We start from the raw sequence: 18262 nt of genomic DNA, 5'->3' as shown, positions 1-18262 counted from the left end.
TCATGGTGTCTTAGAAAACAGTGGTGGTTTGCACGGCTGCATGGATTTTGGTTGCATGGCGGCCGTGACCTGATCCCTCGCCACATCTGGTCCTACCCTAAATGGTGAATAATACACACAAAAATTTCAACTGAAGTGACAGATCACCATTAGTTTATAGCCTAGCCCTAGATCGCTGATCTCCAGTTGTTGTGGAACTACACCCCCCAACATGCCCAGCAGACAATCACAGGGCATGCTGGGAGTTGTAGTTTCACTACAGGCTGAAGAGCGCGCGACCCGAGATGATATCTAGGCCGCAGACTATCACAGGGCATGCTGGGAGTTGTAGTTTCACTACAGGCTGAAGAGAGCACGACTCGAGATGATATCTAGGCCGCAGAGTGCAGACTATCACAGGGCATGCTGGGAGTTGTAGTTTCACTACAGGTTGAAGAGAGCACGAATGGCAGTGTCCACGTGATCACCATCATGGCTGCCCCCTTTGATTAAAAAAAAAAAACACCTCGACATCAATAAAGGTGAAGAATGGAGCCATTTTATTTTCCGCGCTCAGCTCTGCAGCTGTCACTGAAAACTACTATCAGCTCCAACTGCCATGACTGTCCGCTGTCTATAAAGTTGTTGGTAAAAAAAAAAAGAAAAAAAGTTGGCTGATTCCATGGGCTGTGGTGACGAGGCGTGACTCGCAGTGCTGGGCGTGGCTTCCATGAGAGACGCCGACCCGGAAGTGGCCGCTGGGCGAGGCCTGAGAGCATTTCCGGCAGCTGAGGAGAGAGGAGCGGCGCGTTAGGCCCCGGCACTGGCCGAGCTCTCCGAAACGATGTGAAGTGGCTTATCCCCGGCAGGTGAGACCTCAACCGAATGTCAAGGGAAGGTAGAAGGGTCCCGACGACGTCTCCTCCGGGGGTCCTCCCCCTCCCCCCTTTCCTATGTCTGTAGCTGCCGGCGCCGCGTAATGAAATTCTACTGAAGGGTGCCCTCCGCTGGACACCCTCCGTCATTACAGGCCGCTCATAGAATAACAGCAGTAGGGTTTCCCCAGCTCCCTCACCCCACTCAGCACAGCCTCCTCCCGAATCCTAGGCTGAGGTGCCCACCCCAGTACTTACAGGTTCCCCCATCGTCCTGCTATACCCAGCCCTATAGACTGCTCTCTCCATGTCCTTATAAGTCCCCACAGCCTGTGTGTGTGTGTGTGTGTGTATATATATATATACTCCTCGCCCACCTATAGGGCACCTCACCTTACGCCCAGTGCCCACCAAACCTAGTCCTAGGATGATCAGACTGGCCAAAAGGGGTTGTGTCGGTCCCCTGCCCCCTTTAAACTGGCCCTAGATAGGAGAAAAAGCTTGACCCAAATGTCCAATTTTGCCCCCTTCTCCTGTTTTTTTAGGGCACGTCTCTCACACGTCTCCGCCATGCTGGATTTTTATTATTTTTTTACTTTTTTTTTTTAGTTTATGCAGCGATTGGTCATCACAGGGCAGTGGATACCAACCTGTGGGGCTGTCAGAGGCTGCTGGGAGTTGTAGTTTCACGACAGACACTTTTTTCCAGAGCCGCCCCAGATTTCTACATAGACCGTCTGTGTGATGTCCCGTCCTGCCCCGCTGTACACAGGATATGCTCATTCACGCCCGTTCTTGCAATTTCCATACATCAAGCGCCTATACACCGGTATCAGTCGTCCGAATTTTGGAGGGTTATTTCTGAATCCTAAGCCACGTCCTTCGTAAAGCCGTAGCCTAATTGCCTAATCTGAGCTGGATGCCAGCGCTCATTTTTCAGCAGCCGCTTTTGGTAGGAAACCGGTTGCTATGGGCAACTGCTCCACTTTTCCCTTCTTGCACCAGTTTTGATAAATTTCCCTAGTTTTCATTGTGCCAATTCTGTCAACCTGCATCTCGGCAATGCCTCCCTGTAACCGCGCTCCTGTGCCGAGATTAGTTTTTAAAAAAATATATATTTCGCATGAAGCAGGAACAGATACCGTCAGAGGGAAGAAGTAAGACAATGGGGGTTTTAACATGTGTAAGCGGTGGGCACACGGTCAGGCCGAGGTGAGGTTTAGACCCTACGGGCAAAAACTCTCATGCGGGCAGATTTGCGTAGTGGTCGTGGGTTTGCTCCCCGTTGTACACAACCTAATATGTCTGTATTTCTGTCCGTTAATGAGCGCTAGGGGCGATGAAGAAAACGTGTCTGTACATGTGCAGGAATAGTCGATAATTTGATCTGTATGGGGGGGGGGCTCCTGATTTTCGTCAGGAGGGATCAGACATGTTGAATTTCAGCACCTGATCCCTTGTCCCTGTGGAGCCAGAAGTGTCTGCCGACGGCTAATTCCGCAAAGAAGCCCCCAGCGTTCTGCACAATGAGACCCTTTCCAGTTGATCTTGGGTTGGGAGAGGTTTTTGTTATATGGGTCTGAGCAGTTTTCAACACGATAGGGGGAGATCAAAACTGGCTTAGTGGCCCCTAGCCACCAATCCGAACCCACGTTTCATTTTTAAAGGGGTTATCCGAGACTAAAAAAAAGTCCCCCATATGCCAGGCCCCTCACAATGAATCTAGCCTGCGCCGCTCCTGGTTTTCGCACCACCGCTTCTCCTGATGCGTGGATGAAAACATCCGTTGTCAGGGGGGCAGGCGGTGATGAGGACGAGACTCCTTAGCGTTACCCGCGAAGGCTAGGGATGCTCGTCCCCGCCTGCCATTGGCTGCTCACCCCCAACGCCGGTTTTCATCCATGCACAGGGAGAGGTGGCGCAGGGACCAGTTAAATATATTGTGAGGGGCCCGGGCATATTTTAGTGTCTGATAACCCCTTTAAATACCCCCTAATGACTGTGTGATATAGTGATAGAGATATAGATAGTTAGATATAGATAGATTAGAAAATCTGGGGCCTTCCCTCAAATTTCATCCAAAGCCAGTATCGCCCTAGGGGCCGTACAAAATTGCTTTGCACCACTGCCTAAACCTGCAAATACCAACCCTGTTTTGCCGTAAACGTTGCCCCCCCCCTGAGCTATCCTGCATTCCTTGATGGTCTTCTCAAGTTACAAGCCCTACGGCTGCTCCTTGCAGGACCACATGCTGGTCGGCCTGGCTGCCTTTGACATGGCAAAGTAGTTGAGCCACTCCCGAAGCCCCTTATCTAGTGGGCCATCGTAAGGCTATTGGATCTCCTGGCGATCCTTTCATGGGGACGTGTTTGCGCTCAGTCCTTTGGTGCACGTTTGCAGGCAGCGAGGGCGCTTTCATCTTGGGCGCGCGTCCTCCACCTCCGCGCTCATTCGATCCATGTGCTCTTTGAAGTTCCATCTTCCACTTCAAAGTTGTTTTGGGCCTTTTTGCAATAAGTGTTTACCAGGCGTGGGCTGTCAAGGCCACATGTGTTGTGTGTTTATTCCGGGTAATAATTTTAAGGTTGCGGGGGGTGATCGTGGTATGGCGCAGAATTGATAACATGTTCTGTGGTGTTCCTCGTACTGTTGGCCTGCTACAGGCACATGTGGTTGCACAAGAAATGCACTCAGTGCCTCCAGCCCTTCCCCCACACTTGGAATTTCGGCTCCCTGGTAGGAAGCTGTGATGTTCTCCTGCAGTGAATGTAGCACCTTCCACACCGGCCTCTCCCCGCACTTGGTGATGCCTTTTGCCTCATAGGTCACATATGGTATTTAGGTAGTTTCTCACTTGGCCGTCTTGTTGGCTTTTGATTGCTATTAACTAAAACCTCATTCACACGTCCATGTCGGTGCTCAAATTCGTGAAAGGTGGTCAGCGATGCCTCCTTGAAGGACCTGTGTCCATTATTTGCTGTCTGTGTTTCACGGACGCTGTAGCTGAAAAACGAATTTTCAGAGCCTCTCTTCCCAATGGCGTCCGACCCGTCCGTGTTGCATCCGTGGTTTTCACAGACCCATAGACTATAATAGGTGTGACGGAGAAAATAGAGCATGCTCCCGTGCTAAAACCAAAGACCGTGGTCAAACACTGTGTAAATACACATTAAAATAAACGGGTCCCTGGAAAACACATATGTGAGGCTTAACAGTGCATTGGTCGGCTCAGGGCGTCTTCAGGTAACCGTCAATATGGGTGCTTTCTTGTGCCCGCATTACAAACGCAGCACCCGGACCTCTCATAGTCCGTGCTCCCATTCATTTCTATGGGGCTCGGCTATTTTCGGATGGAGGGTGGCTGCGCAGTCCAGTCTAAGGGTACTTTCACACTTGCGGCAGGACGGATCAGGCAGGCTGGTCTCCCTGTCGGATCCGTCCTTCCGCTGTTTCGCCGGACCACCGCTCCGTCCCCATTGGCTATAATGGGGACGGGGGCGGAGCTCCGGCGCAGCATGGCGAAAGCCGCCGGACTAAAAAGTCCTGCATGTCCGACCTTTTTAGTCCCGTGGCTTTCGCCGGGGCTCCGCCCCCGTCCCCATTATAGCCAATGGGGACGGAGCGGCGACACAGAGGAAGGACGGATCCGACAGGGAGACCAGCCTGCCGGATCCGTCCTGCCGTAAGTGTGAAACTAGCCTAATGCGGGCTTGTCATTTTGAATAAGCAGGAAGCGTACTCCCTCCTGAGCTTCTCAAGGCCATAGAGGGTTTTCTTCAGCACCTTGAAGAAAGCTTTCCTCTCTGTTACCTTTTGTCCTAGTGCCTTAAAAGCGACCACATCAAGACGTAAGGTCAGCCGCTCGTAGAGTGCGTTCCTCTACACATCTCAGGAATGTCGCCACCGTGCTGTAGGTAACCATGCCAAATATCAACCTGGCCTATAGGGTCAAACAAAACCTCTCCATTACTGCGATTCCTTCCCACAGAGAAAGGTGCAGCTTTTTAAAGTGGTCGTGTGAGATTAGAGCAGAGGGTCTTCTTACAGGCCCGATCTGGCATTGCATTGGATTTCAGTCACTGATTCATGATCTGTATGGGCAACAGACGTGTTATACCCTCGGCGACGCTACAGCTCAGCACTTAAAGGGGTTGTCTCATCATGAACAATGGGGGCATATCGCTAGGATATGCCCCCATAAGTCTTATAGGTGCGGGCACCACCGCTGGGACCTGCACCTATATCGAGAACGGAGCCCCACAAGTGAAGGAGGGCGCACTGCGCATGCGCAGCCGCCCTCTATTCATTTTCTTTGGAGCACTGACTCGACTATTTTCTGTGAGCCCCATAGAAATGTATGCGAGCGGGGGCCGCGCAAGCGCAGTACGCCCCCGTTTCACTTCTATGGGGAGCCGGCTTGGTGGTGGCCGGACCGGAGTCCTCCAGCCACCATCTTGCGGGGCTCTGTTATCGATATAGGTGCGGGTCCCAGCGATATGCCCCTTGTCGATCGGGGCTCAGTTACAGACAGTAAATTAGGAGCCTTTAGCACTGATTGTAATCTGCCCTTCAACGATATAGCACTTTGTACTGATGTTGTTTGCAGCACAGTCTAGTATCCCCGTGGCAGACAGTGATTTCAGTGTCCGCAGCAGCTGATCGGTGGACTTGTTGAAATGGGACAGTGATTGGGAAGACTCGATCATTGGCCTGTGTGAAAGGGGCCTTGCATCTGTCAGCAGTTTTGTACCTATGGCTGCCCTGTTACTTGTGCTCTTGGCAGCTGAAGACATCTGTGTTGGTCCCATGTTCATATGTGCCCACATTGCTGAGAAAAATTATGTTTATAATATGCAAATGAGCCTCTAGGAGCAACAGGGGCGTTACCATTACACCTAGAGGCTCTGCAACTGCTGGCCCTATGCACTTTGACAGGGCCAGGTGGGATCACTTTTACACTGCCTGGACCTGTCACTGCATGAAAATGCAGAGGGGGCGGCAGTTGCAGAGAGAGCTCAGCCTCTCGGTGTAATGGCAACGCCCCCGTTGCCCCTAGAGGCTCATTTGCATATATTAAAACTCTATTTTTCTCAGCAAAGCGGGCACATATGAGCATGGGACCAACACAGATGCCTTCAGCTTTCAACAGGTCAGCCAGTGTCATAGGTACAAAACTGCTGACAGATGCCCTTTAACGCTGAGATCTGTCTCATCCACATTTGGTCCAGTATTGACTCCTGGCTTACGATTCTGGCTGCTCCAGGTCTAGTTTTGAGTATAAGGAAAGGATACGTTTTTTTCTTTCGTCTGTTTCGAAGTACTTGTGTTTAGGGCTGAAATGAATACTCAATTAAATCGAGTAATTCGACACAAAAAATCCTCTGCAAATTTTTTGCATCGAGGATTCGTTTGTGTCACGTGACCAGGGAGCGGGAGTGAAGCGCTTGCTATTACTCCCGCTCCCTGGTCTCCCGCCGGCCCGCACTGCGCTCAGACTGCTCCCGGGGCCCCCTCCTCCCTCGCACACTGTTCTCCTTTGCTCTTGTTCTCGTCACTTCATCACTTTCCACCGAATTAGTAGCTCCACCACCTTCCTCTCCCTTTAGTTTTCCCTACTTAGTTACATTGGGATAAGTCTCTTCCCCTTCCATGCCGGTAAAGTAACCCCAGTAAAGTAACCCCAGTAAAGTAACCCCAGTAGTGCAGGGACTGCCCGTATCCAAAATGTCCGTCTTCCTTCTGAAACGTCACGCCGTCCGTAGCCCTTCTGGTGTGGCCTGTATTGCGTCCTGCGCTGGCAGATCACGGTTATCATGGCGGCGGTGGGGTGGAGCTGAAGGCACTTGGGCTGATCACACAGGGGGGCATAAAGGGTGTTGGGGACTGATGGCAGAGGGTCTGAGTTTTTTTAAAGGGGTTGTCTGGGTTCAGGGCTGAACTTGGACATACCCTTATTTTCACCCAGGCAGCCCCCCCTGATGTTAGCATCGGAGCATCTCATGCTCAAAATGCCCTCCCTTGCCCTCCGCTAGATCGCGCAGGGCAAGGTCTCTTCTGTTTTCAATAACACACTGCCGGGTGGAAACTTCCGCCCGGCAGTGTGTTCGGTGACATCACCGGCTCTGATGGGCTTGCTTTAGTGCCGCCCTAGCCGTTTTACTGGCTAGGGCAGCGCTAAATCCTGCCCATCAGTGCCGGTGACGTCACGGGGCTTCCTGGCAGCCCCATGGAGAGCCCCGGTACGTCACTGGATCTCCCAAAAATGCCTTTGCCCTGCGCGATTTGGCGCAGGGCAAAGGAGAGCGTCAGAGCATGAACTGCTCCGATGCTCCTGTCAGGGGGGTGGGCTGCCTGGGTGAAAATTAAGGTATGTCCCGGTTCAGCTCTGAACCCGGACAACCCCTTTTTAATAAAAAAAAATTATTTATTAGATTACTCAATTAATCGTAACAAATAATCGGTAAAATAATCGGTATAATACTCGATTACTAAAATAATCGTTTACTGCAGCCCTACTCACTTTTATTGGTAAGCTAAGACTGACGGGATTCCAGACGGGTAGCAGGTTGTAACTTGCAGAGTGAACTCATCAGTCCTGCAACTACAACCTGTATTGTGTCCGCAGATCAGAATCCACTCAACCTGTTCCCTTCCATCATCTACATCTCCTCTGTGCATTTAATAGCTGCGGCTAAACGAGAGCTATCCCTCCCGCGTACGGATACGGCTCGGCCTTTATGAAGTCTGCCATGGCAGATGTCACAAGCAATGTCACTTGCAAAATGGTTCTCTGTCCTGACTGGTAGGGGGTCATGGATGGGGGGCCCCACCTTTATGACGTCCATAAGCAAAGTGTGGACACTGAATCTTGTGAAATGTGCCCCACCGTGGTTCAGGGGTTCATGCAAGTAATATCCAGGGGGTGACCATTGCAGCAAGTCATTGTGGGGTGCATTTAAAGGGGTTGTCCCATCAGAATGTGGACCCTGGGATGAGCAGCTGATTGCCTGGGGTGGGGTGTCGAGAGTCGGACTCGGTGCAATTAGCTGGGAAAAGTTGCACCCATGTAGGCATTTCCCCTGCAAAATATATTATAACATTGCGGCCATTGAAATGAAAGGGAGACCTTTGGCACAACAGAGCAGCTCTCCTTTCTGACTCGTAGAAGGGAGTGGGGGGGTCCTGATCGTCGGACCACTCTCTAACATTCATTTACCCTAATAGGGAGTGAGAAACAGGGGTTGTTTTCATGAGACTTCCCTTTTAGTGCTTATGACGTCCCATGCATGAACCGATGCATAGGGATTGCTGTGAGAAATTTATATATACCGTGAATTGAGTGGCGTGCGTCATACGGCTTTCCTGGATTAAATATGGCGATCTTCATTTTGCTCCTACAGCATTGTGTTTTTTTTTGTTTTGTTTTTTTTTACACTTGCAGAGATCCGCTCTCCTTCCAGGCTTTGAACATAATACGCAGCAGATGAAAATGACTTTTCAGATCTATGCAAATACATTAATGCGGCGAGAACGTCTGAATTTCAATGTATTCTCCTTGAATATCAATATCTGTTTAGAGAAGAACAGGAAGAAAAAAAAAAAAGCTCCTCCGTCTGTCTCCCACCCCGTTAACCTACTTTACTGCAGAAACCCGAATATTCTTGCACACACCAGTGGATTTGCAAGCGATCGTCTTAGTTAGAAAATCCCAGGGGCAATTAGTTTTTATTGTATAGGGGGAAAAAAAGAAACGTGGAAGCGTGCTGCGCATTGTCATTGTCCCTTACCCACGGAGGGATAGTAAGCGTTAGTCTCTATACGATACACGCGTCGACGGACGACGTAAATAAGATTCCTGTGCTGCTGATTATTAATGGGGCGCTGTGCACTTATCCGCAGCATCTCGTAATTGTGCCGCCACTTAATCCGCCTGCTAATTTTACCGATAAGTGGCATCCATTCTGTCTGGTTAGACCGAAGCTGCTAAACGTTACAGTATGTGGACTGGGAGAAGAGTCCATAGGTCAACAGACTTATGTTTGGTACGTGTCTGTTCTTGCAAAAAAAATATGAGTCGGGGGGTGTTGAGGGCAGGGTGGAAGGAAAAGAATGACCAAATTGAAACGCTGGGATATGCCATCACTTTGCGGTAGGGGTTTGACCGTGGGCTTTTAGTTTTTGCCCCGGCCTGGGCACTTGAATGGACCACGCTGCAATTTTCTGCACAGACAGATTGCTTCTGTGCAAGGGAAATATAGAGAAGAGGCTTCAGGGATGTGGCCCTTTCCTCCCCACCGGTTGTGCCGACCGAACCCCCGCTGATCGTACTGTACACGTATCGGACATAACAGCGCACTGGTCTCAAAGTATATAAAATAATGCTTTACTTGCTATATAAATGAAGGTAAAGTTCTCAGCAAATGCATTTTGATTGAAATTATTTCTGCCCATCCACCACGGCAAGGTGACCTCTACTGGAAGGGAACCTACGCTAAATGCTACCAGTCGGGGCACGCAGGCTCCACGTGCAGTATATACTGGACCAACTTTGTAGGCTTCCCCCTCCTGGTGCTGGAAAGCCTCCAATAAATACAGGGAGAGCAGGTTTCTGCTAGAGTAATTAAAAAGCTTGTGGAAAAGATGGGTTAGTCGGGAGTGCACGACCAAACTGGAGGCAGCCACACCTCAGAATGCAGGCTCAAAGTCAGTGCAGTGCACATTGTAGATACTCGCAGTATGTCATCACTTTATAAGATGGGGACACCCCTTTATATGGGTCCCATGATTACTATAATTGGGACCTCTCCTGTCTGGGATATTAAGGTTTTGTTTTATTCTGGTAACCCCTTTTACACTCTCTCTCTTCTCAACTTTCTCCTGAGTGCTTGGCTTCTAGAGTTGCATCGGGTATCGATACCCAATCGATACTTTTAGACCCGGATCAATACGATACCGGGTCTTACTATTTACCGATACTAGGCTGCGCCGCTCTCGGCGCGCGCCATGTTCTCTTCGCCAGCACAGTGGAGAAGGAGGGGAGGGGCTGTGGCCACCAATGAATGTAAAACACATGAATTCAAGTATAGGCAGCGGTATCAAATACCCAGCATCCGGCCTAAATATCAGGGCATGCGATCCTCTGCAATTAACCCCTCAGGTACTTGAATTAATGTGTTTTACATTCAAATACGTGTGATTCGCCACCTTGTGCCCCCAAAAAAATAAGATAGGACTGTTCTATTATGAGCCGTAAAAAAATATTTGCATCGTATTGAGTATCGCAATACTTTCTTATGGTATCGAAATCGAATAAAAATTTTGGTATCGTGACAACCCTATTGGCTTCTGCTACTTTGGTGCAAGAAGGTGTCATGTCTGAAGTCTGCGTACTGCCGAGCAGGAATATGAAATACACCACCGACAGTATATAAAGCTGCTCCCCGGACTAATCGTGCTCTTGCCACTGTATGTGTGATTGAGAGGTCACTGATAGAGATGAGCGAATTTCATATTTTGAAATTAGTTCACGCTTTATTTGGTGGTAAAAGCAGATTCCGTTACCACGGACCATAACGCAATGTTGTCTATGACGGAATGCCGTTATTCATTTCATCATAATAGAAGTCTATGGGCTGCAAAGTGGATCTGTCCCGTTTCCGTTATACAGTCCAAAGACTTCTATTATGACAGAATGAATAACGGAATGCCTCTAAAGGCATTCTGTCATAGAATTGCGTTATGGTCCGTGGTAACGGAATCCATAACGCAGTTCTGCTTTTACCACCAAATGAAGCGTGAACGGATTTCATAACCTGAAATTCGCTCATCTCTAGACACTAAATTATCACTGGAAATGCCCATCACACGGTATAATGAACGGCGTGTAAACAGGGCCTGTTCACACAGTGGGTTTTACAGCGTAATTTTGGCATGGACAGCCACGTCGTAATTCCGCAGAAAACCTGGCTGCGTCCTTTCTGCCTCCCATACATCTCAAGACAGCTGTGTCGAAATTTCGTCAAACTCGCCGGCAGCCACATCCTTTTTCTCCTCCCGTTCAACGGGAGGCATCGCTAAGCGGCAGCTTATAGCCAAGAAGGGACATGTTTGTTCTTGGTGCGTCCACTGGTTTAAGCCGCCGCTCTGCGATCCACTGAGCTGCCTCCCATTGAATGGGAGGAAGAAATAATGTGGCTGCCAGTGGGATTTTGGCAAAATTACGCTTTAAAACCCGCTATGTGAATAGGCCCTAAGACAGGGATCAGCAGCCTTCGGCACTCCAGCTGCTGTTAAACTACAACTTCCAGCATGCACACGTTCTTGGCTGTTCTTGTAACTCCCATAGAAGTGAAATGAAGATTCTGGGAGTTGTAGTTTCAGAACAGCTGGTGTGCCGGAGGTTGCTGATCCCTGCCCTAAGACATGGGTTTTGACATAGACATTTTCATCGTATTGTGTCCCCCACAGATTGCTTTGGGGTTTGTGGCCCTTTGTAAGCTGCAGGTTGTATGGAGCAGTTATATAACGCAGAAGTCTATAGGGTCGTAATGTATTGGTGCACCTATGCCATACGTTGCCAGGCTTCATCCGATGCCCTATCCCGGAGGTCTTGTCCCTTCGAAGCACTTATATATGCCGTACATAGCTCTATATGGTGGCCACCCGTAGATCAGGCCATATTGACTTATAGACGAAGGTTCTGATTATTGTGGAACCAACGTCGGAGCGTTTCTCAGGTTATGGCCCCATTTAAGAGCAGAGAGACCAGTCCTGTTCTGTACTTTGATGGGATCTCACTGAACCTCGCAGGCTGACGCGTTTTTGTTGTTTTTCAGAAACTTGTGCAGCAGACAACATGGACAGCAACAGCTTCATCCAGTTCGATGTGCCGGAATACAGTGGTACAGTCCTAAACCAACTCAATGAGCTTCGGATGCAGGGGAAGTTGTGCGACATAATTGTCCACATTCAAGGTCAACCTTTCCGCGCACACAAGGCAGTCCTTGCCGCCAGCTCTCCGTATTTCCGTGACCATTCAGCCCTAAGTACCATGAGTGGCTTAACGATATCGGTTATCAAAAACCCCAACGTCTTTGAACAGTTGTTGTCATTTTGCTACACTGGAAGAATGTCCGTACAGCTAAAGGATGTTGTGAGCTTCCTGACCGCAGCCAGCTTTCTCCAAATGCAATGTGTCATTGACAAGTGCACCCACATTCTAGAGAGCATCCACTCGAAAATAAATGTCGTAGGAGTAGGCGGAGAAGATGGTCAGGTCAACCATAATGGTGTCAAAGATGATAGTTACTTTGCAAACCCAGTGGAAATATCTCCTCCGTACAGTGGGCACGTGCGGCAGTCGATCGTAAGCAATGATCTGAAGATGGATGGCATAGCCACCAAAAGTCTAAGGAACCGTCCTCAAGAAGAGGGGCAGTCAGACAGGGGCAGCAACGGTAGCATTTCGGAACATGAAATTCAGATAGAAGGAGAACCTGAACATGGCGACATGGTGAGAGAGAATCAAATCACAGAAGTTAAAGTCAAAACCGAGAAGTCTGATCGGCCAAGCTGCTCCGATAGCTCCTCACTCGGCGACGACGGCTACCACACTGAAATGGTGGATGGAGAACAAGTGGTGACACTGAATGTAGGTTCCTACGGGTCTGTATTGCAACACGCGTATTCCTATTCACAAGCTGCTTCCCAAAATGCCAACATATCCGAGCCCTACGGGAACCTAAGCAATTCCAGTCCTTCCAGATCCATGCTGAGCTGCTATCGAGGTGGCCGGGTGCGCCCGAAGAGAGCGCAGCATGTAACCGGCGAGGTTCAAAACGCTATCCAAAGTCCTGAAAGCGAGACGGCGGTGAGCACACCGACTTACGAGAGCAGCCCACGTGAGAGGTCGACTCGAGGCTACTGGCATCCATACAACGAGAGACTCATCTGCATCTACTGCGGCAAGACTTTCAACCAGAAGGGGAGTCTTGATCGGCACATGCGTCTTCACATGGGCATCACGCCTTTTGTATGCAAGTTCTGCGGCAAGAAGTACACACGCAAAGACCAACTGGAGTACCACATACGGGGGCACACGGATGACAAGCCTTTCCGGTGTGAAATTTGCGGCAAGTGCTTCCCCTTCCAAGGCACGCTCAATCAGCATTTACGAAAAAACCACCCCGGGGTGGCAGAGGTGAGGAACCGGGTCGAATCGCCGGAAAGAACAGAGGCTTTTGTAGACCAAAGTGATGTTTCAGTATCAGAAGTGAACATGGACTCGAATATTGATATTCACGCGGTCACTACCACCCCCGAATAACTACACGCCAACGCACACTGTACAAAGCACACAACGTGGACTAATGCCTATTTTTACTACTTTACTGCTTCTCCGGTAATCTCTTTAGTACGGCGGACGCTACTCTTGACCCATTTCTCCTTTTGGAATGCTTCATGGTAATATGGAGACTTTATAAGATACTTTGGGTGATACACTAAATATGTGTTTTTTACATCGGGGTTAAGATTTTTTATTTTTTTTTCCCCCCCTTTTATTTGCTTTTTTAAGGAGACAGGGTACATTTGCACTCCTGAAGAAGCATATAGTTAGAGGCAAAAAGTGAGACTTTTTTTTTTTTCCCTTCCCTTTTGTGAATGATACTTTATCGTAATGAAAGTGTTTATTAAGAAATTCAATATCCGTAAAGGGGTTTTGTCGAATGGCTGCATTACAAGAATATATATGGAGAAGCAGGGCCTCGTCCCATAGGAACAATGCAATTTACTGAATTCTACTGTAATACTGTTTTTTGTTTTTTTGGGGGTTTTGTTTTGTTTTTTCAGTAAATTTGTGTGCCTCCCAATATACAGTTTATTTTGCAGTGTGCATAAAAGTTCACCTTGGCAATGAATTTGCTTTAGGCTGACGTAGAGGCACGCATGTTTAAAGTCGGTGTGCAGCTATTCATTATGGTACCGCACATCGGCATTTTCTATTAAGTTCTCAAAGTTTTGTTTTTTTTTGTTTTTTTTAAAGGGAGTCTGTCACCACATTTTAGCATGTTAGACCGTTAAAATAGGGTTATGTGATCCAGCCAGAACATAAAAACGGTACCTTTGTGGCAGAAAACGAACTTATAAGATTATCTTCTGAGCCCTCTCAAGTGCCCAGGGCGGTCTCTCAATCCTCGGAGCCCCAGGCAGGCACCTCCTAAACTGCTGATAACTCCACCCTCCGTGCGCCTCTGCCCGCCCGTTTACTCCCCTCCCCTGTCCCTTTCCACTGCGGCTGTGCGGTACAAATCGTAGCGGGCGCATGCGCAGTGCGATGCCTGCTCCTGGCAGGGCATCGCAATACCTATTGCGCATGCGCCCGCGCCCGCTACGATTTGTACCGCACAGCCGCAGTGGAAAGGGACAGGGGAGGGGAGTAAACGGGCGGGCAGAGGCGCACGGAGGGTGGAGTTATCAGCAGTTTAGGAGGTGCCTGCCTGGGGCTCCGAGGATTGAGAGACCGCCCTGGGCACTTGAGAGGGCTCAGAAGATAATCTTATAAGTTCGTTTTCTGCCACAAAGGTACCGTTTTTATGTTCTGGCTGGATCACATAACCCTATTTTAACGGTCTAACATGCTAAAATGTGGTGACAGACTCCCTTTAATGGGTTGTCCTGGATTAGAAAAACATGGCTGAATTCTTCCATAAACCGCGCCACACCGTACCATGGGTTGTATCTGATATCTCGGCTCGGCTCCATTAGTCAATGAGTTAATGCTTACCCCATTGACTCCAATGGAGCTGAGCCACAATATCAGACACTACGATGGAAAGGTGTGACGCTGATTTTGGACGAAAGATGCCAACCCCTTTTAAAGGGATTTTCCGAGCCTTTAAGGGCTCATGTACACGACCGTTGGTGTTTTTGCGGTCTGCAAAACACGGATACTGGCTGTTTGCATTCTGCATTTTGTAGAGCTGTCCTATCATTGTCCGTAAAATGGACAAGAATGGGACATGTTCTATTTTTTTGCCGGGTCGCGGAATGGACATACAGAGCGAATAGGTCTGCATCCAATCCGCAACAAAATTGGATCGGATGCAGCCCAAAAAAAAAATGCAGTAGTGTGCATGAGCCCTAATGCTGATGACCTATCCTCAATATCTGATCCATGGGGGTCCGAAACCAGAGACAAACCGCCCCCCACCGGCTTATCAGCTGTTTGAGAAGGCAGTAGCGCTCCAGCCTTCTCCAGGTTTTTCTAGGCCTGTGACGTTCATCAGTCACAGGCCTAGGAGCAGCTCAGTCCCATAGAAGTAAATGGGGCTGAGCTGTGATACCAAGCACGTCCACTATACAGTGGACGGCGCTGTGCTTGGTGAGCTGAGAGAAGGCCGCGGCGCTCACAGGGAACGCCAGTGCTTCCCAAACAGCTGATCGCTGGGTGTCGGACCCCCACTAATCAGATATTGATGACCTATCCAGAGAATCCAAAAAAAAAAAAACTTTAAGAACCCCATTTTCCCAGGGTTGTAATGGAGCCAGGATTTTTTATTTCTATCGTAGTTATTTTTGTCTGACTACTGTAGAAAGGGTGCAATGTGCATAAGGCTGGCTGACCTCTTAATCTGGCCAATTATCTGTGTGTATGGGGTGTACCAGTTCTCCCTCAACAGTTTGTCTGAGGATAAGAAGAATCGGGTATGTTGAGTTTCAACATGCCCAATCCTTTTGCTGTCGGGGTGTCTGGCGGCGGCTTCGTCCTTTCTACCCAGTGAGAATACATGCACACCCAGCTGAGTATGCATGCGTGTGGGCGAGTCGGGAAGATCAGCTGTCAGCCAAGTGAACGTTCAGTCAACAGTTAGTGAAGGCGCCTGCAGTAATTTTTCCACCCCATATCGTAGAGCGGAGGATAACCATGTTTTATGCCTGCGTCACACACAAAACGAGCCCTTAAAAACACTGGATTGGTGAAAAGGGATGCTATTTGGGGCGTCTCTACACTTTTAGAACATTGCATAAAGTGAACAGAACGTCTGCTTGAAGCCCACACCAAACCTTCATAGTCTTATGTCGAGCACTTTTTTTTTTGCTATTTTTTTTTTTTTTTCCTTATGGCATGTTTGCCTCTTTTCGCTCAACACCATATAGATGCCAAATGTCTAGATGGGAATAGCTGGAATTTATGGTGCTTTTTATTTATTTTAATACATTTTATTTACCGTTGAAGCATTTTTTTTCGTGCAGTGATCTACATTTGGTGAACATTGCCATAAAAAAAACACCTTAGACTGAAAAGAAGAAACTGTAAGGGACATTGATCGAACGTTACCTCTTCCATTTTTCTTCCCTTTGTAGTTTGTAGATAGAATATGGATGCTGCAGATCTGCTTTGCCCACCGTAGTTACCAGGTCAGTTTGCCATGCCGACTAGTACTGTATACACATAGGTGGTACTGTCCAAAGAACAACTGCCAGCCCCTCCCCTCCCCTTTAAGCCCCGCCTCTTGGACTTCATCATACTGGGATAGAATCCATCAAATAGCTTCATAATCTATACATTGAAACACTAGGCTTTGTCGCATGCCCGTCGGTTCTTGTGGATTGGACCACTAGCTCAGGCGTTGTAAGGCATTACAAACCATAAAAACAGCTAAAACACCAACTCTATCACTAAGCTAAAAATCGTAAACCTGATTTCAAGAGTATCCGCCTTTCTTTTACGTATTTTAGTAACTTGCTGAAAGTTTCAGTAAACTTAAAGGTGAAAAGCCCATGAATGTTGTTTGTCACAAAATGGCCACCTTCAGTACACTGTAGAAAATGTTCATTTTATGGCGGTTACAAGTGATGACATCATAAGATGCGTGCAGAACTTAAGACACTATTGACTCCTTTCCTTTGGTGTTTCAGACTCTTTTTTTTTTTTTTTTCTTTTTTTCCCCCTTTTAATTTTAGCCATCTCTTTCCTTGCTATTGCAACCTTGTTAACCTTGTAGGCAGTCCTTGTCTCGGCGGTGCTCTTTGACATATGTCTATTTTCTTAAGTGTGCGAACTGCTGATATCAGTTTCCTTTAAATCCAGATAAACCTCGTCTAGCCATCAACGTTACTGTATGAACTGACTTTTTTGCCTCCCGCATAATCTAAAACGCATTATACAGGTGCCATAAAATGTATTAAAGTCTCTCAATTCCACTCCCGTTTTATGCAGGGGAGATGGCATGGAGTGGTTCAAAATGGATGCCGTCAGACCGGCTGACACATCCAAACAGCTTTGTGTAAAGCCTTTACAGCTGAAGACTGACACTTCTTTTTTTTTTCTACGCTGGGCCTTTTTGTACAGTTGGCCTCGGAATTACAATTTTCAAGCCATAATACAGTACTGTAACTTTTTTTTTTTTTAACTACACTTACCTACCTACTTGCCGATCAACCACGTCTTCAGTGAATAAGGATTTTTAGGATTTTTTTATTTTTATTTTTTTAACACTTAATCTTGCTTTTCATTTTTGTATATTTGCCATACTTACTTGTTATCCATTTTATCTAGATCTGTTTTTTTTTTTTTCTCGGCCATGATAAAGCTTTTCTTGAAAATTTGTGAAGTCCACTCAGTCACGTGACTTTACCCAGGCGCAACTTTTTGAATCGCTCTTTCCAGCTTGCGTTTTGTTACCCTGAACAGCTTCGGCCGCATCGCATAGTAAATGGAGGTATCGGCACGCTTATCTTTTAATTGCAAATCTATAATATCGTGCCTTGCTGCATAAAAAAAAATAACATGGCCGAGTATTTGTTTTCATTTCTGTTGGTTGAGCTTGGTGTTTTTTTTTGTTTTTTTTTTTGTTTTGTTTTTGTCATGGTTTTTGGTGAACCAATAGAATGTACTTTGATGAACATTAAATCCACCAACACAAATGTCCGCCTTTTTAAGTAAGGGGCACTTTTATGTTATTATTATAATTTTTGCATTATTACAGTGTTTAGACAGATAAACCTCTTGGTACATAAATCATTTCTTTGCAGTATTACATTTTGGTACAGTACTGTTACACAACTACTTTACAATAACCACAGACCTAGGTGAATTTTACAGTTAATGTCGTAAGCCGCTTATCTACTACTATATATTATTGTGTCCATTGAGAGAAATGTGAAAATGGTGGTTTTTTTCTTTTTTTTTTTTCTTTTTCTTTCTCTCTTTAGAAATGTTTAACCTGTAATGACAGACTGTGAAATCAGACATTTTATACTCTTTTACTATATATATAGTTTGTGATTTTAAAATGGTTTCTAGTTTTCTTAAGCAATTCAATATTCTACATCTTATTACACCTATGTATATAGTTATACTTTGAAGTTTCTTTTGTTTTTGTACATACACTATCCAATTGCAAACC

At 47.4% G+C, this 18262-nt stretch overlaps 1 protein-coding gene across 1 annotated transcript; it reads left to right on the top strand.

The window, feature by feature from the left end:
• The first annotated feature begins 770 nt into the window (after nt 1-770).
• ZBTB34 (zinc finger and BTB domain containing 34) lies at nt 771-13422 on the top strand. Its single transcript, XM_044268591.1, has 2 exons — nt 771-848; nt 11690-13422. The coding sequence occupies exon 2, from the start codon at nt 11710-11712 to the stop codon at nt 13177-13179; it is 1470 nt and encodes a 489-aa protein (XP_044124526.1). The 5' UTR covers nt 771-848; nt 11690-11709; the 3' UTR covers nt 13180-13422.
• The last annotated feature ends 4840 nt before the right edge of the window (nt 13423-18262 follow it).

Source organism: Bufo gargarizans, chromosome 9 (assembly GCF_014858855.1).
Source record: "Bufo gargarizans isolate SCDJY-AF-19 chromosome 9, ASM1485885v1, whole genome shotgun sequence".
NCBI classification, from domain to species: domain Eukaryota; kingdom Metazoa; phylum Chordata; class Amphibia; order Anura; family Bufonidae; genus Bufo; species Bufo gargarizans.
Note: the sequence above shows the minus strand (reverse complement) of the source record. Positions and strands in the feature narration are given on the sequence as shown.